At 44.2% G+C, this 27570-nt stretch overlaps 1 protein-coding gene across 1 annotated transcript; it reads right to left on the bottom strand.

The window, feature by feature from the left end:
- On the bottom strand, nt 1-27505 carry FGF9 (fibroblast growth factor 9). Its single transcript, XM_054271711.1, has 3 exons — nt 26203-27505; nt 19660-19763; nt 1-1072 (listed from the first exon to the last, which is right to left on the bottom strand). The coding sequence occupies exons 1-3, from the start codon at nt 26477-26479 to the stop codon at nt 827-829; spliced, it is 627 nt and encodes a 208-aa protein (XP_054127686.1). The 5' UTR covers nt 26480-27505; the 3' UTR covers nt 1-826.
- Nucleotides 27506-27570: the final 65 nt, after the last annotated feature.

Genomic DNA, 27570 nt, shown 5'->3' with positions numbered 1-27570 from the left:
TTACCTTTTTATTGTTGGCTTTTTTTTTTATCCATGCACCTTTATATTTACTTGCATGAATTTACCACAGGTTCATAGTGGCCTTTGCCATTTCAATGCTTACAGAGCCTAAAGCTTCCAAAATGCCTATCTGGCCTGTACATATTTCATTAAAAATAAACTCTATATAATAAATAAATATATAAAATAAATAAAATGTTGCCTTTGGAATTTCTATAAATAAATTTAACTTTTTATTTTTATTTTTTTTACTAAGAGGTCTTTGCTTTAAACTCAGTGGGGTGAGACCCAGAGAGCAATTAACTGAAAAGTCTCTTGTTTAAGTAAGACTGCACCCTCCATGCCTTTGTAAATGCAGCGTACACTTGAGCAGGCCACCAGCCAAAAATCCTGATGAATCGAAGTATGGCAGCTATGCTGATATATGACGAAGTACAACTGATCAAAAATTTAAAAGCGTGTCTATTCCCCAGCATGCATCAGGCCTTCCTCCTCCTCCTCACCCTCCTCCTCCCCTCGGCTCTTCTCTCTCGCGCTCTCACTCCCATTCATCCTCTCCCTTCCTCTCTCTCTCGCACTCACTCTCTCACGCTCCCTCTCGTACTAAATCAAGCGAGTGGGCATAGGCTCTCCTCCAGGAGGACAAACCTTTAAGTGCAGAACAAAATCAGCATGTTCCATCCAAGCCTCCATCATACATTATGCATGCGACAAAGTTTGGCAACAGTGGAGCTGATGTGATGACACAGCTAATCAATAAGAACCCACCGCATGAAACCTTTATAGTGGTTACTTTTTAAGGGCTCAAGTGAAGGAATTGTCTTTGTCAACTTTGGCTTAAAATATCCTTATATAGTTCTGGTACTTTCTCAGGGTCCACCGGTCTAGGTAAAAAATGTGTAAATTTTTGATGCCGTTTAGTCCTAGTCCCTTCTCTTGGAGTCCCATCTTTATTTAACGCAACGTAGTATCGTCTTCCAGTGTCCACATGTTTATATAGATTTGATGAATATGTGTTATACCAGTTTTCTTCAAATTGCTCTCTGAATACACACTCCTGGGTTAATTTTTCCTGTGGAAAGAAAAGAAAGAGCAGTAAGGAGACAGCCACTAAAATAAGCTACTTGTAAAAGAATCACTATTTTAATGGCTTGAAACTGGTATCTCCTCAATAAATTGCAGAATAAACTATTTCAATTCTCCCAGTTTTAGATATAAAGATCTGTATTACTGGGTGTTTCAGGAGGCAGTCAGAAGGGTGGATAATTCTATGTGAAGCAAAAATGACTCTCAAAGCCTCACTGCCCAAATCAATACCGTAACAACAAAGATGAAAACAGATAGTTTTCATTTCTGAGAGCTCCCAAGCAGCTCACAAGACCTTACTGGACTCCTGTAACAAATTGTTTCAATGGTGAGTGCAGGCATTCAAACAAACAGATATAAATAAAATAAATTAGAACCAGTTTGCAGGGCTGTAATAAAATTTACAGTCTTAAAATCTCTATGTTGTTTCAATGCATGGAGAACTTGGTGCATTTCATTAATTTAAAGACATGCAATTTGCTAGCCTTCATTAGATTTATTGTTTGTATCATGAAGCCACAATCCAACAAAGCTTCAAGCAGGAACATGAACCCTGTGTGCTGAGATGAAGCAGGCAAGGAAAAGCCCTCCAGGTTTGCATTGTCAGGGTTGTCCTTGTGTCCCATCCTACTGAGGACAGGACCCACTGAGGATATCAACCATTCATCAGATCCCCCTGCCACCACAGAATCCCACTCCTCCCAGTTGACCCACTTCTTCAGTCTGTGTGTTGCCTTCCACATCCTTAAGATTACTTAAATTTGCTTTTTAAAATTTTGCTTAATAGAGTGCTTAAAACACAGCCACCTGATAACCAGACTCATTTTAGGAAGGACTCACACAAATTACTGGGAAAAAAAGGTGGTGAGCATGGGAGAGCTGATGGAAAGCTGGGAAAAATAAGCCTGAAAATAGTCTTTTCACCAGGCACAAGAAAAAAATAGTGATAATTCAACGAATTTTTTGCAACAAGTTCTCATTTCAATAGCACTCACATCAACCACACCCAGCTTCCAGCTGAGGATCAATTTCTAATTATTACAAGGTTCCATACAATGCATGTGTTTTACAGATATTAAATCTTAAAACAGTTCTTTTAGACTGGAGCGTGGAGATGGGAAAACAGAGACCAAGGCCCAGATGCAGCAATGTATGGCATCTAGGCCATAAACTTGTGCCTGCACACAACTAAGGAGCCACAGCTCAAGCACCCCTAAAAACCAGCTTCCATGACTTCACCAAGGAGCTTCCCAAGGTTTACCACCATCAAACCTTTCCTGAAGCTGCAGGTGCCTTTGGGGCCATCTCTGCTGCTTCAGATTCAGCTCATAGCCCTTTCCCAAGCCAATGTGCTTTGGCCCAGATGTTTCACTGCTGCTGTGTGTGGCAAGCACTCTGCTCCCAGGGCAGCCCACTTGGGCTGGGGACAAGAGAGGCCCAAGGAGCCCTAGACACCTTACAGAAGCCACCCAGGAAGTATACCTTGTGGGGGAAACAAGCCCATGCAAATGGGGAAAGGAAGGCAACACCCCTCTGCTCCTGTACAAACTGGGTGTTAAGCTGCAAAGACAGAGTCCTCCTCGGGCCCTCCCAAACACCTGAAGGGTTGGGATTTGGAGGGTTCTTCTAAATTAAATTTGTGGCAACTCCAGTAGGCAAGAAAGGCAGCAAGTAAGCTGCTCCTGACTTCCCATTTAATGGATACCTCATTACCACTCAGAAAGTAGAAATCCCAGACAGGACCCGGTTTCACATGTTCAACACCTGAAAATTCACTGTGGCAGTGACCATATGCCTTTGTGGATGTGACAACTTTTTTTTAGAGTCATTCCTGACTTTGACATTTTTAGTTTCATTTTTTTTAGTTCAATTTATTTTTTTAGTTCTATTTTTTTACTTCAAACAGAGCAATAGTCTACAATGGTTATAGGCAAAAGAAGCACAAATCTGTTCACATTAAACCCTTATCTGTGGGCCATACCCTGCAACCTCCTATTGATAATTGCCTCTATGTCCTTTGCCAGCTTGAAACCGCAGCTGCATTGAGCATCACCAGACCAGCAGCAGCTGCCAGTTACACCCATTGCAGTATTCCCCTTGCACAGCCTCAAAAGTACAAACTATCACAAAAGGTAATCTGCTGCAGAGAGGATTATCTTTAAGTATAGATTTCATTAGTGTTTTATTTTGCATGAGGTTTAAAATCATCTCTGTTTGTCCTAAGGCAGATGCAGATGCTAAGGGGTATTATATACTGGACTTATATAAGTCCGTGGGGAAAGAGAAACTAATTCAAATTGTTTTCCTGCTCTCAGAAGGCAATAGGATCACATGACAAGCACTGCAGAAGAACTCCCTGCTAAAAATAGCAGCATTTTAGGAAGATATTTCAGTCCTGTCGTGAATTCATTAATTATTCACTTCATCTGCAGTTTTTTTTAGCATTATCATAAATTTCTATCTTTGCAAGAACTACTTCCCCATGCCCTGAAGGAGAAATTTTAAAATAGCCTCTCTTTATCTGGCCCGTTTGATGGATCATGACAGTGCTGTGGTACACGTAACTAGCAGACCCTGAATCAGGAGGTTTGCACTGCACTGCACTCTGGATGAGTTAAATGGATTTCAAGCTCACAAATTCAATCTTCATTTTACAAGCTTATCCTATTTTAACTTTCTATTCACTTACAAGACAGCTACATCTCTTTTGTCCTTCAAAATTCTCAGAAATTCATGCACAAACATGAGGCAAATACTTCGACACGAAAATAACAGAGCAACCAGAATGTGGGATCAGATAGGTAGGGACATTAACAATTACCCTTTAAAAGAAATTAAAACATTTCTTTATACAGTCAAGCCTTTTCCTTCTAGGAGACTTTGAAATTCTGGTTGTGGTCAGACGCCATTGGAGTAAATCAGTGTTGACAACTTTGGATCAGATCCTGTAAGTAATGTGGCACACTGAAATCCCATAATATCCTTCTTCCCATGCCCTAGGAGAGTCTTACAATGATGTCTCATCCAGTACCAAGAGAGACAGAAATCAACATCCACCAGAATAGTCATTTATGCAGAATCACAGAATCCTTTGCTCTGGAAAGGACCTTTAAGATCCCGGAGTCTAACCATTAACCTAACCCTGATGAGCCCACCTCTAAACCATGTACCATCACAGCCCTACATAACATTAATACCTTAGGCTCACATTTTAAGTATGCATGTCTTTATTCCAGCCAGAAATGAGCATAACACAGAGGTGAGGCTGGTCCATCCTGCCAACATCACCCTCTTGTCTCACCATCTTAGGAAGGGAAAGTCTTGCTGAAAACCAACTCTCCCAGTATGGAAAGGATATGGTGTTTCCTGATCACATTTCTCCTTCTGGCTATGACTCTATGCACATTTGAAGAGCAAGATTTAGCCCTACAATGCAGCAATTTTTGCATACCTTTATTCCAGCAACTGACTTCTCTATCAATTTTCCAGTGCAAATATTTCCTTGCACCATACTTAAAGTTGCTGGACATCTTTGTCGAAAGCTGACACAAATACCAAACATACTCAACTGGAACAGCTATGGAAAGTAACCTGCATTCCTGTGAAAGGGGAGGCTGCCTGCCTTGCTCAAATCATTTAATTCAGGGCCAAATAAGGAGGTGACCTCAAAATTATATAAATCAGATGTTGCACCACATTCCACATGTTTTCTGTGAGAGCTGTTCATAGAGTATTCAACTACAAAGTGATTGATTTTCATTTTGCTACATTTCCATGCTTCACCTGTTTGGTTTTTTAACCTGTTGCTTAACTCAGAATGTGCAAATAATCACATTGTACAAAGATGCACATATTACAAAGACAAAACCCCAAGAAATATTTAATTCAGAAAACTGCTAATGGCTGGTCAGTGTTAGCAAGCTCAGGACCCCTTTCCCTTTTTACATTCTCCACCACCTAACAAGGAAAGAAAATAATTATGCTATCCTATTTCCAGGCAGATTGATTAAAAGATTCTAAAGTAATAAAGTGCATGTTTGCAGGCATCAAAATGAAAGTTCTGCTAGCTTGTTTTAAAATAGCTATCCATGTGAAATAGTTAATTGCAAATAAGTAGAAACACGTAAAACACATGTACACTGCTCAGAGAATGGTTTCATGACTCTAAAGAATGTAAGACATTTGTGCTGCTTGCTACTTGAAAGAACAGTACAGGGTCCTGTATAGAACACATCAATACTCTTTCTTTCTTTCTTTCTTTTAAAAAACCCTATGGAGCTAAAACTTCAATTTATTTTGTTATCTGACAAAAGAAAGCCTCTTCAGACCATCATTCCTAAAATCACAGCAAGTACCTTTCATGCCAAGCAAACTACTCTTGTTCTATGCCATGTGTAGTTTTCCCTTTTGCAAACTGCTACACTGATTCAGCAGAGACAAGAAAACACCTAATCCAGAAGTTCAAACAACTATTAACAAGAAATACATCTGATGTAGTCAACACTTCCTATATACCTGCTGCACACTAACACCTTGTTAATCCACCCTGTCTTAATAAAAGTCATGTTTATATGTATAATCTCCTGAGTAATTTCATGCAAATCCCTCATTATGGCTACATGGCATTACTGAAAACTGCATGTGTAGTGAAGGGAAACAAAGAAAAACCCTGTTCTCCTCTGAAGCAGTTTGCTTTGCTGCTCTGCCTACCAACACACACATTTTACATGCCATTGGCCCTTCCCATGCTGTAATGCAAACAGCCTCTAGAACACACTATGTTCAGCTAATAATTAACACTCATCCAGAGCTGTCATAAATAAAGGTCTAGCTTAGCATTTGCTGTGGCATTTTCTGTACTCTCATGCTAAGCCTGTTCGTTTCTGGCTGGGTGAACCACCTCCAGCCACAATGAGAAGCCAAATACCAATGTCCAAGCAGCACCACTTTCTTTTCCAAATTAGACCACAGTGTGAGTCAAGCCCTGCACACTGTGTGTCTGACTTGGTAAGTGTCACAGAGCTTTCTTTGATGAGTTTCTCCAAGTAGTCTCTTTTCAGAATGCTTTGTTTGATAATTTGACAAAACATGAAAAAAATGGGGAAAAATTAGTCTGCCAAGAGGACTAGCTGACTGGCTTTTTGTGTTTGTGTCAGTAGCTCTCCAAAAGCCTTTTAGACAGGAAAGCCTTTTTCTTTTTTAGCAGGAAAGCCTTCAGGGCCAGAGGAGAGACAAGCGGTCAGGCACCAATGCTGCCAATGATATACATTTCATATTCCATGGCACATTAAATATGATGAGGGAAATCAGGCAAGCTGGCAATAACACAGTGAGGCAACTGCATTCTCCCTACCTGAGGTCACCTTGTACTCTCACAGAGTACATCCAGTATCCATCTTACTTGCTTCCCCTAAACCTCTTAGTTAATTTGTATAAAGTTTTTATTATACATCAATCCCCACTTACAAAATAAAAATCAAGTGTGTCTGTTCACTGCTGCTGCCATGCAGAAGTAATTATGGTGCTTAAAGATTAGCATCTTTCATACAAAAAGCTTGTAAAGATCCCAAGATCCAGCAGAACTTGAACCTCTTGGGATCATGATTGCCAAAAGCCACAACACCTACACAGATGTAGACCTGTGGTACTTCCAGGCCCTGATGCAGACAACAGAAAAGCAGCACTTCCTGAGCAAGGTAACCAGACTCCAGTACCAACAGTAAAATCCCAGGACACTGTCAGTGCAGGAGGGATTTCAGTGCTTCAGCCCTTTGTCCCATTGCCACTCTTCTCCTGCTCCCTTGCTCTCCACACTATCAAGAACCTTCTCTGGAGAGACCAGGCAGGCACAGAGCACTGTGCTACCCCAGGGCTGTTTACAGAGCTCTTCTGACGTGAGCTGCAGGAGGAAGAGATGCCAATTAGGCCTCCATCCATTTTTGCCACTGCCAACTCCTCAGGTCTTGGTTTTACTGATACCCTCTCCTTTGAGATTTCAAGTTTGCAGCATCTGTCAAGCCTTAAGTGTGCCCTCCCTGGACATGAAATCATTATGGGACGAGCAGCCCCACTGTGCCTGAGGATAGGCAGCCCATCAACAGCCATGCCTAAGTTCACAAAGTCTGGGTTTATATCTGCTCAGCCAAGCGCATGAAATGAAAACTCATTTTCACCTAAACACCCAAGATCTGCTCATGACGCTGTTGAAAGTCTTGACAAAACTCCAGGGGCAGATCTCAGGCTACATAAGCTGTCACAGTGTCTTTTCTCTGGAAGCTGACGAGCTTCCTTCTCCACAGCGCAACAGAACAGGACCAGGACAAAGCCCACTCTTAGAAAACAAAAAAACAAGCAGGTGTGTTCCCCTCCCTTCCACACCAGCAGGTCTGGGCCCACACTGTGTCATTTACTAGTCACACTTCTAACCCTTATTTTATTTTTGATTCCCTTGGCACAATAAAGAACTGCAGTCATCAATGTTATCTAAGCATCTAATTCATAACGCTTGGCTGAGTCCTTCCAAGAATCAGAAAGCAAGGTGGTATTCAGCAATCTGATACAGGGGCCAGAGCCAATTTTTAAAGAAGATGGGAGAAGGGTTCCCGTCAGCTTAAATGGAACATGGATCAGCCTTGCAATGATAAAAAGGCAACAAATATTTTAAGACATTAAAAGAACCATTTCAGGCACGCTCAGATTTACTGAAAGCTGTAACTTGACCTTCCCCAGCTCCCCACTCCACAAATTCTCTTCTATCAAAAGACAACCTGTATGTCAAAGCGGGGCTACCACCCTACAGCTACACACAGTCTTTAGCCTGAATACTAGTTAAGGTTTTACCCAGACAGAGATTTGTAAATAAAACATGCTTTCCTTAAATCCAACTAAGATGGAACAAAGTGTTTTGTCAGTATTTTTTGCCTTGTTCTGTGGTTCTCTAAGCACAGAACACAGCTTTAAAAAACAGACAGACCTCATTCAGCAGAAAGTGTTGTTTAAGTGAGTAAACTCACATGCAGAAAACATTGTAAAGAGAGGGATAAAAAATATTTATTCTGCATGAGCCTCTACATTCAGTGAGTACCTCACAAAAGGGATTTATCCACCACTAAAGAAGCACCTCATCTCTCAGCTACCAGGTGGCATCATAAAAAGAGCACAATGCTCAGGACCCTTCATGAAACACTTTGCCACGGGGACCAAATAATTGTTATACATATGTAGTGATATAAATGTACATTATAAAAGTAATTCATGTTTTATTCTTTCAGCAAGATGATCTGGTCAAGGACTGATGAACAAAAGCCTGTCTCTGTATTTTGCTATTAATTTTATTATTATTAATTTTAAAGCTACCAGCTACATACTAGCTCAGAGGACAAGGACATTACTGATCACATTGTTATTCTGGATGGGTATCATCAAACATCACAAGCTATCACGTTTTGGAAAGATCCTCACTGAAATGCCACCTAGCCACTGGGGTTTGAAAACCAACAAGCTTCACAGAGAAATTTTAAAAACTATGTGCTTTGGTGGGCACTAAAACAAAGGACTGGCACACTGTGATCTTTACCTAGCAGGGCTCAATTGCGTATTCAGTTTAAATTGTTTAAAAATGAGGCCTTTTGATTTCCCACCTTGTTTGGACAGGAAGGAAGGCCAGCATTTCAAATAGTCAAAGATGTCACACTTCCCTTTTCCAACAGCAGTGCCCCCTCCCTTGGCAAACACTTCTCATAAACAGTCTCTCCAGGGGTGACTTTTTGGACACTTCCCCTCTTCCTTTTCCCAATGGCAATCCTGCCAAAGTCTTGGATTTAGTCACACAATTTTAGTATCTTGCTTTCTGAGTAGAATAATGGGTATTTCCTCAATATTTCCCAGAAAATCCATACATCTTTGGTGCTGCTATGCCATGACTTCTGTTGTCAGTAATAAAGCTGACCCAGCCTTTGGGAAACACTGGAGGCTCTGCTCCTTCGTGAGACCCCTACTCTTCACATGCACACCAGTGGGCCTGTCTTTCAATGGGTAAAACTTCAGTCATGCACTTAATTTCAGCTTTGATGAAAGAAGTTGTCATTCTGTCTGTAAAAACCCAAAAGATATATTATAGTAACAACTTCAACAGAACTAGTGACTGAAGAGCTCAAAGACCAGGTTGTTGGTCTTCCAGGTACCTGCAAACATGGATCTTCCAAAGAAATCAGATTTTTAAAGTAAAAAAGGGAAAAAATCCTGCTATTTTTTTTAAACTTTACAACATTTGTATATTCTATAATAAATAAAAAGATTTCGCTGAAGTCTTCTCCAATAACTTTCCTATTCTGAGTTCAGATTATACACTATATGATGTCTTAACAAAGGCATCAATGGGACAAAATCTCCCTCGTCATGAAAAAGTAAGATTATATGTTAAAAGATTGCCTCTAGATTGCAGACTCTCATAGGCAGGAACCCTGTCTAGATTTAGGTTTTTAAAATGATGAATACAATACAGCTCTTATCTTGATCGGGATCTGCTGACACAACCATAAAACTAATTGGTGGTTTTACAGGAGCAGGTCCAATCCTGATTCCATTGAAGGCAATGGTATTTCAACCATAATAGAATCAAGTCAAAATTTCTTTTGAGTCAAAATTGCGTCTATAATTGTGTTAAATTTGAAGAGCAAAGTTGAGCAGATTAAAGATGCACAGCCTGGGCCAGACCTCAAAAGTATGCAGCATCCACACTAGAACACAAGTTTTACCTCAGCAGCAGCCTGTGGAACACAAATATAAAATCTTATCCTCAAATCAGATATCTGCCAGTATAAAAGGAATGAAAAAGAAACAAGAGGTCCTTATAGAAGGGGAAAATATGGATTTGCACTATAACAAGCTTTATTTCTCAAGCTTCTTGAATGTGACACAAATGAACCACATTGCTGCACATCACCAAATCAGCCTAAGCACATTCAAACTGCAAAACAAATCTCAACCTAGTCAAAATCCCTAATGAAATCCCCAAAGGGCAGACTTTTCCTACTCTCTCTTTGAAATTATGAATGGTATTATGAATGGCAAAGTGGGAGAGAGTACCATATTCACATTGCACTGGCTCCTGAATCAGAAACAGAGCACATCAGATCTTTATCTGATGCAGTGAATAATCCCCAAGCACATCTCAGGGTGTCACTGCTGATGATGCTTGTAGCATGTCACTTCAACACAGTATTCTCAGATCAACCAAAGGCACTGAACCTTTTCACACCCCTGTATCATTGCACAGCCAGCTCCAGAAAGGCTCAGGGCTGCAGTGACAGGGAACTACACAACTGCAAATAAAAGAATCTGAAGATGTCCCACTCTTGCTTGCTGGGTATGATTTGGGTTTGTGATGCAGTTATGCCACTTTAACAACTCCCTGCTGTTGAAAGCATGGTGCTCAACCCATCAACCATCCCACACTGCACCTGATTTTCCCACTGAGCCCCAGTGCTTGCCCAAACAGGCAGCAAGCCAGTTCAGGAAGCTGAACATTCTCCTGTGGCTTTATATCCCTCAACTGATCTCCTGACAGGTCAGATGAGTGCCAGAGTTGGAGCATGGAAGAAAGCAGAAGCATGCAGCACTAGCAGGGAATCAGAACTGCCCTTTCTAGAAGAGGCTTCCTGCAAGGTCACATTGGCTGCCTCCTGAAGCAGCACCTCTAGCCTCCTGTTTTCATGAGAACACAAAATTTCAGACATCTTTAGCTACGGAAAAGCAAATCATTAAACTAAGGTTTGAGTAGAATCTTACTTTACCAAAGCTTAGATTTTATATATATACATATAAACACATAAACATATGTATATGTATGTATGTATGTATGTATGTATGTATGTATACACACACATACACACACACACACACACACACACACACGTAATTTATATAGAAGTTACTCTACTGTCCTGTCCCAGGCATGTAGTGAGAATCTAAGATCAACATAGAATTGCAGACCAAGGCAGGGAGATCACTGAGAGTTTTGTCCCAGAAAAAATTATCTTCAGACCTAGTGAGCATTTGAAATTTAGTCCTCTGAGGAAGACCATAGACTTGAGGAAAAGTGTAGTATCTATCTCACAGAACACTACTAGTAAGTGGCCCTCTTTTGTGACAGTATTCACATCTATGAAGTTCTGATTTAAAAAAGACTGAAGCCATAGTTCAAAAACAACCACAAAAGTTGCAGTTTCTCACAAAGCTTTCTCCCATATCACCTGTGTCAAGTGTACTGACCTATCATTTTTTCCTAAACCAGTGACCACATCTCAAAAGACCTTTTTATTCTATAGATTCCTTTATACCTTGCTGAGCAGGTTGCAGTTCCTGCCTCATTCCCCATGCTGGTGCTTGTGGGGAACACCATTTAACAGTACCCAGCTTTCAGCAAAACTGCCCATCCAAATTCTAAGACTGGTTATCTGCAAGGGTGAAGTAGATGAGGTAACTCAAGTATATGGACTTTTCTCAGATCTATACCCTCCACCCAGGAAATTTCCACAGTCACAAAGCTGCTTCTTACTGTACAGTGCAGAGAAAGCATTTATGTCTCATCTACACCTCCCTGCAAAAATCCCTCTGGACAGCTCAAAAACCCATTTCCTCACAGCCTGAGTCTTCCTCATTATGCAGCCTAAGCTTTCTTGTGACCCATCCAAACCAATCCATTCTTGTACTCTATTTCAAGGACCTATTTTTCCTCCCTAGTGTTACATCTCAAAGTACTTACAGAGAGCAAGAGCATACCCTCTGAGTTTTCATGCTCAGGCTAAGTCAGTCAATATCTTTGGAGTCTATCATTTGATAGTCTTTTCATTCCTCTGATCATCCCAGCATGCCCTTTCTGTACCTGTTTTGGTTTCAATTCATCTTCTTTAACACAGTGACAAACTGCATTTTGTATTTAGACTGGATTCTCCTAGTGTTGTATGGAGTGGCACTGATAGAGCTCTCCTCGTACATAAATATTTTAGGCACAAAGACCATCTGTGAGGTTGCCTCCTCTGCTGAAAATACTTCCCAGCTTTGCAAAAATTTCAATAACACACCACTACCTTTTTATGACAAGATGTTTAATGTCTCTAATAAAACCAGGGAATAAAATCAGAATCAGTCCAGGGACCAATCCATAAAAACTCCACTAATAGCTTCACTCCAGTCTAAAACCTTTCAGCACTCCCCATTGCTGTCTTCTCTTCAGAGTTTTCACCATCTATCATGCAAGTCTTCTAATAACACTCATTCTACCCACTGTAACATTCTGTTTTGTAGGTCATACCTAACACAGCCCTGAAGATTATCACTATTTTCCATTTCTAGAAAAAGATATTCCTACCAAAAATAAAATACCATGCTTGCCTGAAACTATTTATCCTGCTTCAGTAAACTCATCATGCATGTACTTCCTCTACTCTTCCATTTAAAAGGATGTTCCTGATGTCCCAAGGGCATCCCAAGCCAGACTGATAGCCCTGCAGCCAAACACAAACCACACAGCCCCAGGTACCCACACACTCGAGGCTGGAAATTGCCTCAGAGGGAAGCAAACACTCTCTCACCCAGGGTTTGCTCCCACCTTTGTGCTGCACCTTCCAGTGACCTGGAAGGGAACCACTGTGGCTGAAGCCCTTTTGCTTGGCCAGATTTGTTTTCCAGTTTCGTGCTTCAATTCCCCAGGCAGCAAAGAAACACTTGTGCCAGCAAAAGGGAGGGGATGGATGGTTGGAGGGAAAATAGCCACTTCTTTCAGTAGCAGTATTGGCTGCCCCTACTGCCTTTGTTCATCCCACAGCAGGGAGCTCCCCAGACACCTTACCACCCAAAGGATTTTGTCAGAAACAGGGCTAGCCCAGTTAGCATCCACATTCAAACTGTATTGCATTTACACTCCCTCCTGAATACATCATGTTGGTAAAGACTTCTGTTCCCTTTCCAGGCATATAGCTTAAAAACTTTTCACCTTATAAAAAGTTAAGTACACATTTCAGGGCCCAAATCAGCTTTACTGCATCAATTTCCATTTCATGCCCATGCTTCTACATCTCTAAGACACATTTTTTTCTGCAAGCCATTCTTCTCCCATTCTCTGCAGACCCTCTGCCAAGCTCTCACAATCATCAAATCCTCACATGCAGTTTCACCCTTGCTGGGATACCACTTCCACAAGATTTCTGCATGTCTGATAAAGTTTCAGATTTCCTTAACATTCAGAGGCATAATCACCTTGTTGAACTGGGCCTCTTCAGAGTTTGCCCATCAAATTAACTACAGGCCTGCTTCTTGCAGTCTCCTGCTGAAAGCAGATTTACCCCGGGAGACACGAGTCACTGTCGTCAGTAAAAGACACCACCAGGTTTTTGATCATGGCAGTGCCAGGTTTTCCTGAGCCAAGCTGCTTGTGCAGAAAGCCTGACCACTCCTTACAAGCCAGCTGCCACAGGAATCACCCTCTGTCTCTCCATTTATACTATTTACCAGAAGCCACTTTATTATTGTAAATAATAACACTAACACAAGCAGAAGGGCATTAAACCAGGTGCCACAGCCATTATCCCTCCTGGGATTTGACCACTCTCAGCCTAGAAGTCTCTGCCTTCACTCAAGGAAATTGCTTTTAATTCTCCTTCCAAAAATTGTGCACTGAGACTGTTCTGTTTCCAGGCTCATGCCAACTGTGGTACCTGGACACTGAGAACAGATAATTCAGATTATTATTTTATAAAAAATCAACCTGAAACATATGGAATCATTTTAGATCAGAGGTATTTAAAAGGAAAGTGTGATGATACTGGAGGCTAATTTATTTATTTATCCAGTTCTTAAACACCTGTAGTAATTATATACCTGGCCCAAATGCTGTTACCAACATGCACTTTCAACCTGCTTTTTTCTTCGTATTGTTTCCGTGCACCTTGACCTACCATTTGAAGGCTGAACAATTCCCTTCCTTTATTTGCACAGGAACATAAAAGATATTTTTAGAATGCAGCCAAAGAAATCCTTGCCTACACCAAGCAATTTTCAGTAAACTATGACAAATTGTGCTTTTTTTTATCAGAAAAAATTCTGTTCACTAGTCTTTGTAGCTTCACAGCCCTTCCAGGACTGTGGGGACCCAAACAAAAGCATAAAACTCTGCAGGTGCAGCCCTGCTGGGACAATAAAGAGGCATATCGTCCCTCCCTGTACACTTACTGGGAAAACATGTTTCTTCAAGGACAGTACTCTCTCTCTCTCTCCTCCTCCTCCACCCTCTCCCCAGTGTTTCAGGAGCAAAAGGCTAGTTTAGTCTCCCAGATCAAGCTTTCAGTTCACTTTTTGAAGGACAGCAATTTATGACCCTGTTAAAAGCGTTCCTACATCTCACCTTGCAGCACACACCCTGTAAGTCTGCAGCCCAGAGGTGTGGAGCTTCCCTCCCTGGCTCCTGATCTGAGCTCTTCAGCTGCTCTGTGAGTAAATGAAGCTCTGTATGCTGCCCTGAGCTCTCCTTCCAAGCACTCTTCCCCCCTTCCTCAACAACTCCTCCATCTCCACTCCGGCCTTCCTCTCCCCACCTGCACAGCTTTCCTGGTAGGTGCTCCAGATCTTGCAGCTACCAAAATTCCTCCTGAGCACCAACCTGAGCTGTCTTTTGCCACCTGCCAAGGGCACAAGGAGCAGTGGAGGCACCAGCATTTCACAGAATGGTTTGGGTTGAAAAGGACTTTTAAATCTCACTTAGTCTAACCCCCCTGCAATGCACATCTTCAAATACATCAGGTTGCTCAGAGCCTGGTCCAACCTGACTTTGAATGTTTTCAGCAATGGGGCATCTACAGTGTCTCTTGGCAACCTGTTCCTGTGCCTCACTACACCCACCACCAAAAAAAAATTTACTTATATTCAGTCTGAGGAGAGGAATGGGGCAGGTGCATGTCTGTGAGAGATCAGCGAGGTAGGCATGGCAGCACTCAGATGCAGCACAGCTCTCTGCTGCAGAAAAGCCCAGGACAGCCAGGGCAGCTGAGGCAAGGGTGTCCCATGTTCCTGCTTGGTCTATGCTTGAGGTAGCACAGAACTCCCTCAGAGGACAGCCTACAGTGGGAATATTCATTTTTGCTAGGTTTTCAAATTAGTATTTGACCATATAATGACTTGCATGACATAAAGTCAGCAATGTCCCTTGCCAGAGTGATGGGAGCACCTCTAAATACTGCTGTATAAAGGATGGAAATACAGCAAACCATTTAAATGATTAACACAGTTACTATTACACAAGCTGGAAGAAAATTAGAGAGTGATTCACAATGTTTTGTTACTGTAATAGTTACAATAGCTGCTAATATTCCCAAGGGCAGCATGACAATAGGGAAAGCCTACAAAAGCATGAAGGTTGTGGGACTGATCAGAAAGACCTCCCTCCCTCTGTGGCATGGCCCTGAGGAACACAGCTCACACACATTTGCTAACGTCCTTGCCAGACATGTTGGTAAAAGCTGTTTGGCACTTGGGAAAGGAAAGGTCTTCATGTCTTGTCTTAACCCCCTTTGGGTCCTATCTGTAGTTTGCATTTTCCTCCTTTCCAGTGGCAAGCACAGCAGCTGCTGTGAAACATGATGAGTCATAGCTGCAGGCTGCCAGGGAAAGGCAAGGTAAAGGGAAAGCAGGGACAGATGAGGCAGGAGGGAAAGCTGCTGTCACCAACCAGGCTCAGAGTCATTGTTAGGTAGCTACCAATGGTTCCCCTGCAGCACCATGTGCATGTATTTTCAGCTTCCCCTGGCTAAATCCATGGCGTGAGGAGGAATTTGAGAACAGCCACGTTATGTTACACATCTGCCTGAAAGCAGCATGAGAGACACTGTGCTCTTCTGACCAGAAAATGCAGCAGGAACTGACCCCTGTGAGAGTGGGGAGGTGGGAAGAGCTTGTCAAGCAGCTAATCTATGAGGAAAGCAGAACTTTGAGAAGGCCAAGAGGGATGTGACTGGATCAAGATATGCTGAAACTGCCTCTTCTGTTGTCTTTTATAAAAACTGGCAGCAATCACCCATCCAGGCTGCTGTGCTTGGCCATATGTCCCATCTCCAGTGGCACTACAATTATGCTGGGAAAAAAACTTCCTGTGTCAAATGTTTCAAATACAAATATAGAAGGATAGAGGTCTTTTAGGTCACTGATTTGGTTCATTCCTAATGTATTTTTTATGCAGTAATTAGAATATAAATGTGATAGTGTCAGACACAGGGCATGTATTCCAATAGTGTCGAGTACTGAATGCCTCACAAGCTGTGAATCTAAGCACCTACTTAGATCCCCAGTGCTGATGCAGAGCAAGACCAAGCATTTCTTAGGCTGCTGCTCAGTTGTGTGTGGGTTTCCTATCTTAGGAAACACAGCCAGTGTCTTAAATGTACCTGCTAGGTGACAAAGCTGATGCTGCTCACAGCCCCTAGGGAATAAACCAAGACAGAGGGATACACCTCACAGCACAGCAGCACAAGGACAACTTACTGGTGCTACAGAGCAGTTCAGATGGAGAGATTGGTCTGCTTAATGCAGGTGAAAAACTGATTTAACTTTTTCACAGTCTACCACACATCAGTCTCAAAAATAATTTCTTTTAATCTGATCTTCTACTTTGCCAGAGAGATAATTCTGTACTGGATTGTGACCTGCTTCTGGTTCAAGCAGCAAATTCATTCCCATCAGAGAACTTCACTTTCAATTGATTGCATTTTTTTACCAAAACCAAAAGCAAAATACTGTCACTTAAAAATGTCCAGCCAATTCTACACTAAAATCTGCTCTGAGGTCTGCTTATCTCAGTGTTTCTAAGAGAGCTGACAGTTGCTGAAATATAGGCACTGGGATTGCTAGTGTTGACAAGGCTTTAAAGCATCATCGCACTGAGTAGCCATTAGAGGTTATATTTCATTGGAAGTAATGTAATTCAATTACCATCACTCTTTAGTATGTCCCATCTCTGGAGGCTGACAATAAGCCCTATCATCCATCAGATTTTAACCTGAACTTTGCATTCTAGCCTCAGACATTGCCAGTTCTCCATTATGAATGGCTTCATATTTTTAGCACCATTTCTTAGGAAAAAGAGGTTATCCAATTATACTATACATCCATTTGCCTGCTTGTCTCTCCTTAGCTTGTCAACCAGTTTCAATTAGGAGGCAAAGGTCTTCAAGAAAATTAAGTTCCTATCAGTTTTGCAACTAATCAGAGCCAGAGTAAAGAAGAGAAATAATTTGCACATCCCACTTGGGAGTGGTGAGCTATGTAATCCCTGCAAACTGACAGTCTGGTGAGCATGGACAGCTAACACTGTCCCTTTCTCCATACAGGAAACACAAAAGGCTAGGGAATTTATGCTACTGCAGGGACAGAATGTCAGAGAGACCCATGCCTTGTACTGTGAGACACAGCTCCTTAGGAAAGTAGGCTCCTTTAGAACTGCTGTTCATGGAACAACTATTTTATAAATGCAGTGAGCTTACTAATTTGCAAAGAATTTCTTGTGTATATTTCTTCAGCAAAGATTGTCTTGACTAATTCACTCTGACAGCCAAACATATTGCAAATACAAAACATAAATTGCACAGGAAAGTTATGTAATGTTTGCTTTCCCAAGTCTATGCATTTAAGTCCTATCAATAACCACATTTCCTGTCACAGAATATCTGAAATGCAGAGTAACTGATTCACTATGTTTATATGTTGAAACAATTACTCTCACTGATGACTATCAACATTACTGATTCATATTACTGTTGTTGTTCTGCCTTTTTGCTGCCTAACTGAACCTGATGTACTCATGTACTTTGCTAGTTCTTTATCACATTCATCAGCTGCACAAGGACTATGACTTATGACAACTTGCTCCTCACAGGCAACTGGTTTACATCTGTCATTGCATCAATTCCTTTTCTCACTCCCTCTCCATCCTTCCAAACTTTACCTGCTCCATATTGACATTTATGCTAAATTCAGTTTCTTTGGCCTTTCCCGCTCACTGGCTCTCACCACCTCTGCATCTCCCCTTCTCCCATGTCCACTCATCCTCCATCCCAGCCTTGCCCCTCATTTTACCACCTCTTTTTCTGCCTCCCACATACACTGTCATTATCTGCATCTCCCGGCTTCCTCACCTAGCCTGTTCTTTGTTGAGAAGATAATCCTCCTCATCTCTCTCACACAAAATTTTGCTAGAAAGAGATCAGTGAACCTGGACACCCTTACGGAAACACTGCTGCTGGACTTTCCTAGTTTCACTTGCTCACACTTCTACATGGATAACGTACATGGAAGTTGGACTCCCCTCTTATCCCTTCTTATCCCTTCTGTTTTCACCTGCCCACTCACAGACATCATCTCATGTTTTCTCCTACTCTCACTGCCATCCCCACCCTTCTCCCTGTTACTGCTACTCCCCTGTGACACAGGTGTCTTCAATTACATTCAAAGCCCTTCTCTATCACTTTAACTTCTTTTTGAGTGCTTCTCTTCAACATTTACACTACATTACAATGGATCATTGTACCCTTCTCCTCTGCTTCTAATGAACTTCTGTGAATACACAGCTTCACTTCGTTTCAGATATTCACTTTTGCCTCAGATATTCACTTACCCTTCAATCCTGCCACCCTTTTCCTCAAACACAACCGCTTGTAAGCTTTGGAGGTTGATATTTTACTGCTAGAAGAGCTTGCCTTCTACCATCTGGGGAATTATCTGCCAAATTCCAGATGAACCTGCCCACGATGTATCCAGGGTATGAAGCCGGTTGTACATCAGCTGCCTCCAATAGTCCCAGGTAAGAGCCACGTCATACCAACACATGCACACACACACATACACACACACTCTCTCTCTCTCTGCTCTGCTGGAAGACAGCCCATGCTGCCAAGAACAGTCACCCATCAGCTGCAGGTAGGCTGGCAAACTCCCACATCTGAAATACCAAGTTTTACTCCTCCCTCACTACCGTTACTCACTCCTGCTGCCATCCCTCAGGGAGCACCAACGAAACTTTCAGGACAAGATCACCAAGCCTCTTGCCCTCATTCCTACACTTTTTATAACTTCTGTCATACTCTTGTTTCTCATTCTCTCATCCACATATGCCACCCTTTTCCTCCCCCTCTACCTTATTTTGTCAATTCCTAGAAAGCTCTCTGCCTACACACAAAAGGAATCTGCTTTGTCTGGATTTCGATTTCCACTGACAGGAGACATTTAAAAATCTTAGAGTACATCCTTTAGTCTTCAGTGACCAGCTCTGGCCATCAGTCTCTATTGTTTGTATCTAAATTGCCATTCATCTGCATTATTACTCATTCCTGATTTTGTCACCTTTTCCCTCTCCCACATTCATTATGTCACCCACGGGGTCTTGTTTTGAATTAGACTGCAAGATATTCAGAGCAGAAAGAGTGCTCATACAGCACACACACATAGTGCAATGGGAGCTTGTAGGACCTGGCCAGTGTTTCCCCCACAGAATGTAAGGATTAAAACTGCCCAAGGCTAGCAGGAACTCACCGAGCCATACAGTTCTCCTTTCTCATTCATTCCAAGGTAAAGTCCACTGTCGACTCCTCGGATGCTGACCAAGCCCACTGCTATACTGATAAATTCCAGTATACCTATGAAATGAAGGAAAAAACAAACAATGTACGAATTGTTCCTATTGAAAGATTTTTTTCCCCAGATATGACTTATCCCTGAGGGTCAAGCAGCTATTTTCAAGGCTTTTTTCCCATTTTCTGAGTTGTTTGGAAGATGAGGACAAAATTAATATGCAATACTTCAAGCACTTTGGATCTTTGAATGATGCACTACAGACAGCATTAATGTATCAAATTTAGAGATTGCCCCAATCTTTCTCATCATTCCTAAACACGTATCTTAAGCTCAGTTATTCTGATTTGCACAACAGATAATATATTCAGAGAAAAAAAAAAGGTTTTAGATTGCCAAAATTAGCAGGAATGAGGAACCTATGAAACTTGTCTTGCAAAATAAATTCTGAAAAAATATGCATTTTAATTGGAATTGTGAAATAAAGCAATGTTACACATGGAACCAAAAGATCTCCTTTCAGACATCAATGAATCAGAAATACAGGGAAAGATTTACTCACAGTATGATCTTCCAGAGGCTTGAGAAATGAAAATCCTTAGTATAGTCCAGTGTCATGCATTTCTGTTTAGATAGTAACCATTCTCTCTGGTGTGTTATCATTTACTCATCTAAAATTCAGACATTAAAACATCCTACACCTAAGTGTAACAGTGTGTACATGATTAAGTTTTCCCATGCAAATAACAGCAACCTTACACTGACATTTGTTCACTTAGAAACAAGAATACTTTGCAGAGAAGCACTGCTTTTGCAAAGCTCCAAGGTTCAGCACCCGTGTGCACAGTACAAGTATCTGTATCAAGTATTGGCTCATCAGGTTCTGAGGGTTTGGGGATTTTCTGGCCTGTTTGGCCTGAAAATGTTTGGCCCGCCTGTTTGGGGATTTTCAGCCTTCCCTGAAAATTGCTTACCTCTTCAGTGAGGATGCTACTGGTGAAATCTGGCACAAGCCTAGTAATCCTGTGTTAAAAAATGGAAATTTCTTCCTCTTTGGGAGTGCTCATCTAAGACTGTAATGGTCTCACAGGAAGTTATCCAGCAACATTCAGAAGCATGCTGGAGTCACTACTTTCTGAGTCACAAAATAAGGTGTGTCCTGCACAGACTAGCATTTTCAATACATTATGTGAATATTCATGTCTAAGTTCACTGCATAACTATTTTTAAAGCTTATTGGAAATTATATGTATATGAAATAATGAAATAACAGTATAGTGTGTATTGAGCCTCACATGGCCAATAAAAAGGCACTTTTGTGGCTTTTTTTAACAATTAATTTGGCATCTCTTACAAAATAGTTGTGCACTAATCAATAGCAGGCATGAATTGCAGAGATTGAACATAGCACAAGTTGAAGCCAATAGGGAAAATTTATGGCCAAGCTAATGTAAAGATGAAAAGTATTCCCTGTAAGGGAGTATTGATCATTACCTTATATATTATTCAGCACTACAAACACCACAGTATTATTGTTTTGATAACCTTTTTTAAGGCCTGGTCATTTTAAATTATTCTCTACATATGCACAAATAAAAAATACTGGGGGAAATATTTTGTCACTATGTAATTATTTAAGTACTATAAAGTGGCAGCACACCTTTTGTCTGGTATATGTAGTGTCTTAGATACAATTGATCCATTGAAACAATTTTAAAATTCCCATTATATCTGGACATGCAATACTTTCGGATTTCTTACTAAGGCTTTTTCTCTAAAGCTTTTACCAAAATATCATATTACTTGATACATGTTACCAAGCAATTTTAACTGAGTTTAAATCTTACATTAAGTGTGTATTAGACACTACTATAGCTAAGTTAGTGAGTCTGGCATTTTTCATATCAGTCCAAATGTAGTCTTTAATTGCTGTCATCATTTCAAATATTTGAATGCACGCTGCTTTCTGCACCAAAAGAACAAAAAAGGCACTGTCACATCCTATCGTAAGTGCAGAAAATTAATTTAAGGTACTTGGCAAGGAGCATGCACATATTTGAGATCAGAATAGAGACTTCTTCATTTGAAATACTCAAAAGCCTACTCACAGCAAGTTTTATGTGCCATATTAAGTCCTTCAAGAGATTATCTGGGGCCAAGCATCCAGTCTTACAGAAGTCTTGTCAGCTCAAGGATTGCATTTGTCCCACAGTTCTGTGCATATTTTCACTGTATAGTGTCTATAATATACAGATAGTACTTAGGGCCTGAACTAGATATTAAAATAGACAATCCTCTTCAAAATGAGGCTGTATCAAATGAAAATCAGGACAACTCCAAACTTTGAAAGCTAGGGCCCTATTTATAGCTAAAAAATGTGGAAAGGAAGAGAAGTAGAGAGGAAATACGTCAGCATGTGGGGTGCTGAATTTCTTCTCACTGTATTGAAGTGGTTTTATTAAGGAAAATGCTCAAAGATCCACTCCTTCACAAGGACAGGATGAAAGTTTCAGGGAAGTCATTTATTTCCTACATGCCCACATCAGCCCTTCACACACTTTCTTCTACATGATCCAGCTCAGACCATGCTGGATGGTGCAGGGCAGTAGCCTGACATAAATGCTGGTCCTGCTCTCCTGATACACTCACAGGTGAGAGGAGGTGTGTTGGTCACTAAAGCAAAATTTTAATTTGCATCTGTCTTAGCTATAGTTAAAAGCAGGCCTACAGAAGCATTTTCCTTAGCTTTTAGGCAATGAACACCTCTGTAACCACACAGTTTTATGTTGTTGATGGTTTGCCCTTTGCCCACTTTTGTCTCTGGTTTTCTTTGTATCAATGGAGTGGAGCAGTTCAGCTTTCCCTTAGCAGTGCAGCAGACCATCTATGACAACGAAGACAGTGAGCAAATATCTCTGCCAGCCCCCTCTTTGTACGGCTTCCAGGGGAAGGGGAGCGCAGGGGGAGCGCTGGGGGACCCTCCGGCCTGTTCTCTCCCCGGGCAGCGGGGCGAGGGGAGGGGAGCCCCTCGTGTCTCAGAAGCCGCCGGGAGGTCAGCGCGGAGATGGGGCGAGGGAAGGAGCTCACCCTGCCCCCGGCGCCCCCCTCTCGGCCTCCCGCCCTCCGGCCGCGGCTGCGGAGAGGGGCTGCGCGGGGCTGAGCGCTCCGCCGGGATGCGTCCCGCCTGTCGCAGCTGTCACCACCCCGCCCGCTCCCCCACATGATGCCAATTAAAAGACGGGAGCGCAGACAGACACGGCACCCCCAGGCAGCAAGGCCCTGCTTCAGTTTCAGGCTCTCACAGCGCCCCTGCCCGCCCCCCCATCCCCTCCCCTCCGCAACGCTCAATAGCGGAGGAGACTGTCGGGCCTGCTCGGCGCCTTTCCCTCCGCCTAAAACCTGGCCCACGATTCCCGGTGGCGGGAGCCAGCGCCTTCCCCGCACGCATCACCTTCCCCCCGCTCCGCCCCGCCCCGGCCTGCTGGCTCTCCCCGGAGACAGCGCTGGGGGCAGGCCCGCCCACCGCGCCCCGCACGGAGGGGCGGCAGCGCAGGGACCCCCGGCCGGAGCCGCCCCCGCGCCCGCCCGGCGCTGAGCCCGCCCCGCCAGCCCAGCGCCCGAGCAGGCAGGGCGGGCCGGGCAGGCGGAGGGCGGGCGGCTGCGCGGCTCCCGCAGATGATGAACGCAGCGGTTCCTTGTAGCAGCAGGTCCCGGGGAGCGGAGGTCACCTGCTGACAAGCTTTTTTTTTTTTCCTTTTCCTGCATGCTCCTATTTTTTTAGTGCTGTGCATGCAGTACTTGTGCTGACGCACAGAGACACGCCTCTCCGCTGTTAAAGAGTTCCTGAATTTACAATGACTCTACTGTCTAGCCAATGCCCTACACTAAAGGAGACTGCATCAAAAAAATTTCTTTTGTGACCCGGGAGAGATAAGGCTTTGATCACCTGAGATCACATTACGGGGGGGACCCAGCCGGGTTCTCCCGGGGAGCTTTTCTTTTAGAGATGGACATCTTGCTTGAGGAATTGCGAAATGCCAGGGCTCCCAGAACCGGGCGAGTATAGACACACAATATGGCTCGGTTCATTGTACGCAATAGGCACACATCCAACATAGCATCACAAAAGAATTACTCTTATCTGATGTCTCTCCAGAGGTGTGTGCGGGGAGGGGGATTCCCACAGGGCAGAGCCCAGAGAGGAGTTTACGCGCAGCCCCCGGGGTTTTCTCTTTGTCCTCCTTATTCCTGGAGAAAAACTTCCTTCTGACGCGCACCCCCGCATCCACACACGCGCACGCAGGTTTCCCGCACACGCTCGCAGGAGACCATGTGAGCCCGCTCTCCCCAGGGCAGCTCCCGAGATGGGATGCGGACCTCCCCAGGATCATCAGAAGATTTCAAAATCACCCAAACTCAAATAGCACCAGGTATTCTGTGACCTTCCGGCAAACACAACAGCAATGTCACGGCACCGATACAAAAGTACCTTCCCGCAAAGAAGCCGGGAGCCCCTAGGCATCCCACGGGTTTGCCGTGCCCGGTCTTCCCAACCCCGGAGCGAGCAGGGGCATCACCGGCGCGCTGCATGGAGAAAAGAGTTACCACCGAGGCGCGTCCCGGTGGGGGGAAGAGAGAGATCAAACGGACAAGGACAAAAAAAAAAAATCTATTTAAAGCCAAGGCGCTGCAAGGGGTGGAAGAACTGCCCCTCGGAATTGTCAGCTTCCTACAACTGCGGCTGGAAAGCCATTTTTAAAAATAGACGCCACGAATAATGTGGTCACGGCCGCCTTGCGAAGGGAGCAGCTGGCGGCCCTTCTCCGGGGGCGGCGGGGCCCCGCGGGCGGCCAGCCCCCCGCCGCCGCGGCTGCCGGTGCGCGCAGCGCCCTACACCTGCTGCGGCCCCGCTCCGCGCCGCCCCGAGCCCGCCGGCCCGAGCCGCAGCGCAGCGGGCACGGGGAACCTGCGGCAGCCACGCGCGGCGCCTGCCCGTGCCAAGGAAAACGCCTGGCTGCAACACACCCCCGCCCCCCGCCCCGCTCCCCTCACTACGCGTCTGCCTGGAACACTTTCCGCACTTTTTCTCGCCAGGAAGCGTGGATGTTGCGCCCCCGGGAGAGCCGCGAGGCTGCCCCCACCCCGCACCCAGCCCCGGAGACCGCGGGCGGGCGGCGTGGGAGGGAGGAAGAGCCTGTAAGCAGCGTGAGAGTGTCAGGGAGCAGCGGATGGAGGGGGATGGAGGATGAACCTGCGACCATGCGAGAGCCTCAGTCCTCTCCTCCCCCGTCCCTCCCTCTCCGCTTCCCTTATGAGCCCTTTGGAGATCATCTCCTACAACACCGGCATTATCTAAATAGCTTCACAAAGCAATAAAGTGCAGCTTAGATATCGTCCAACATCTGGCACTAAAATACAAAGAGGGAAAAAAAAAATCAACACAGGACTTTGTTTTTATGACCGAATTTAAGTGTTGTCAGGTTGGTTCACTCACAAGTTAACTCCTTCCAACAGCTGGGAGCGTGGCGAGCTAACCTGGCATATTTTCCGCATCCCTCCTTAAAAAAAACCCTAAAGTATCAGCTCAGCCAGGCTGTTTTAGTCACTTTCATACATTCAGTCTGCCGGGCCTTTAACAGACTCCCTGGCAGCCGAAAAGCTCCAGGCCCACTGGACTCGCGTGTACATGTGCATGTGTGCGTGTGTGTGTGCACAGGCTCTCCGGAGCGGCCGGGGCCAGCAGCCCTCGCTGCAGAGTCACAAACAGTGTCCCCTGGAAAGCAAACCCAGGGAGTGCTCTTTTCAAATTTGCCGTGACACGCCGCACAGCTCGGGAAAGGCAGGTTTTGGCGCAGGATTCCCGGCTGGCTCCGGACCCCACCTGCGCTCCCTCTTTCCCGGGGCGCCTGTCACCGGCACTGCCGCACGGCTGCGGGTGCGGGCTCTGCCGGGCGGAGAGCCTGGCTGCGGGTCGGCTGCGGGTGCGCTGCCGCTAAATCCTCGCCGAGCAGCGAACCAGACAGGCTGTGCAATTCGGCCAGTTACTAGGGCAGGTAATCGGCAGAGAAAACGAAAGAAAAGCCCTCGTCAATTTGCGTATAGGACGAGAGCCACTCCCTCCAGGAAACTCGGTGAATTTTAAATTGTGGTGGTTAATGATTAAAAACCCTTTAAACTCGCGAAATCAAATCATTCAGCAGAAACGTCCCGAGCAAAAATTCCACCACCGCCACCACCACCTCCCAGTACGCGTCTGCTCTTAAGCAGAACTTGGGGCTACACAAACATCGCTACCGAGCACCCGGCGAGGGCTCCTGCTCCGCCGCGGCGGTGCCGCTCGTGTGCATCTGCACCCCCGGACACATTCATTTTTCCCCTCGGCGGATCAGCCATCAACACAAACCCCCCTTCCCACCCGCCTCGCACCCCCCACCGTCCCCCCGCCCGCAGTTCTGCCCCATTATTTCATCACATGACCGCTAAAGGGTTAAGGAAAATACCTACCAAATCTGCTGTGGTCTTGCCTGGTTCCCTGGATAGTACCATTGGGGAAGATTTCTAAATGAAATCCAGTCCTGCAGTATAGCTGCCTCCGCCTGAGGATCCCCTTTAAATGGTCCAAGTCCGTGACCGCAGGCCCCCTGGGTAGCCCACCTGCCTCAGACTGACCCAGGTGGTCACTTAACAAAACCGGACTATCCACCGGCAAAACGGGCACATTCCCAAAGGGTACTGCATCCTGCACACCGAAATAGTTCCCAACTTCACCTAAGGGAGCCATCAGAAGATTCTGCTTTTAGAGAATGAGAATAAACAATAATGATGGTGCCAAACCCAGGAGATATAAGATTAGGTATATTCCACTCCTCTCCCCTCCCTAGCGCAGTTACAGAGAAAATGTTCTTTCTTCAATCCATTAAATGCATAAATAAAAGTAATATTCTGTTTTGACTGGTACAGGTTCAAGGTCAAACCAGTTAGTCTAAGAAACCACCACTTTATACTCACACACTGACATATTTATAAACATATAGATGTGTATATCTATATAAATGCATATATCCCCAGCTCTTAGCAAGCAATACGGTCTTCAGCCCATCCAACTGTAATAAAGAAAAAAATCCGTAGTTTCTCCATTTGGTTTAAGATAAGAATGACCATAGCAACTTAAATACCTAGGCGTTATAGGGATTTTTTTTTTTAAGATGCACAGGCTACGTCAGGATTTATGGATTCTGACTCCAGAAAGGCATGCGCTGTTTTTACTCTATAACAGACTGCATACATCAGCATGAATCCTGCAAAGGGGGAGGGGGGAAATCTCACGTTGTTGGCTGAGATAAATCCAAAAAAAAAATGGAAAAAAGAAAAAGGAAAAAAAAACTTTTGACGTCCAAATCTATTATCCAGAATTCTCAGGAGGCTCAGCAGATGTCCACTGGTTTAGGATTATTGACGATCCACAAGCAAAGCAGCAACATACAAGTGCTTGTGTCTTTCTTGGCTGGCTCGAAACAGGTGTTGCTTCTGCAGGGCTCCCTGTGAAATGTTGTACTCCAGCACTGAGCTGCAGCTCTTGACTGTGGATCTCCATCCAGCACGCAGAGTGGCGCAGGAAGAGGCATTGGGCTGGGTTTAAGGTAGTCCTGATTGCTGCTGGAAGGATTCTCCGAGGTCCTAGCGCTCAGCCCTACCTGCTGCAATACCGAGCCGCTTCCAGCGCTCGGCACAGCGCGGAGCGGCTCTTGCTGCTCTGCGGCAGCGCGGCGCTCGCCGGCAAATAAATAAATAAGTGGGCGAAACTTTGGGGGAGGAATAAAGCGACGCGATGCTAAATATACCGCGCCCGCCCGCTGCGGGAAGCGGGCTCCT

The sequence above is a fragment of the Melozone crissalis genome, unplaced genomic scaffold (genome assembly GCF_028551555.1).
Source record: "Melozone crissalis strain CALT ecotype California unplaced genomic scaffold, PUWL_Pcris_2 ptg000013l_1, whole genome shotgun sequence".
NCBI lineage: Eukaryota > Metazoa > Chordata > Aves > Passeriformes > Passerellidae > Melozone > Melozone crissalis.
The sequence above is the reverse complement of the archived record's forward strand: the minus strand, read 5'-3'. Positions and strand labels throughout refer to the sequence as shown.

What these genes read in the sequence shown, in the direction of transcription:
- FGF9 (XM_054271711.1), bottom strand. Translation starts at nt 26,479, where the DNA reads ATGGCTCCCTTAGGTGAAGTTGGGAACTATTTCGGTGTGCAGGATGCA. An exon ending in GCAAGACCACAGCAGATTTG is followed by an intron (nt 19,764 to 26,202) that starts GTAGGTATTTTC and finishes TTCATTTCATAG; the next exon opens with GTATACTGGAATTTATCAGT. An exon ending in AAGGAGAACTGTATGGCTCG is followed by an intron (nt 1,073 to 19,659) that starts GTGAGTTCCTGC and finishes TTCTTTCCACAG; the next exon opens with GAAAAATTAACCCAGGAGTG.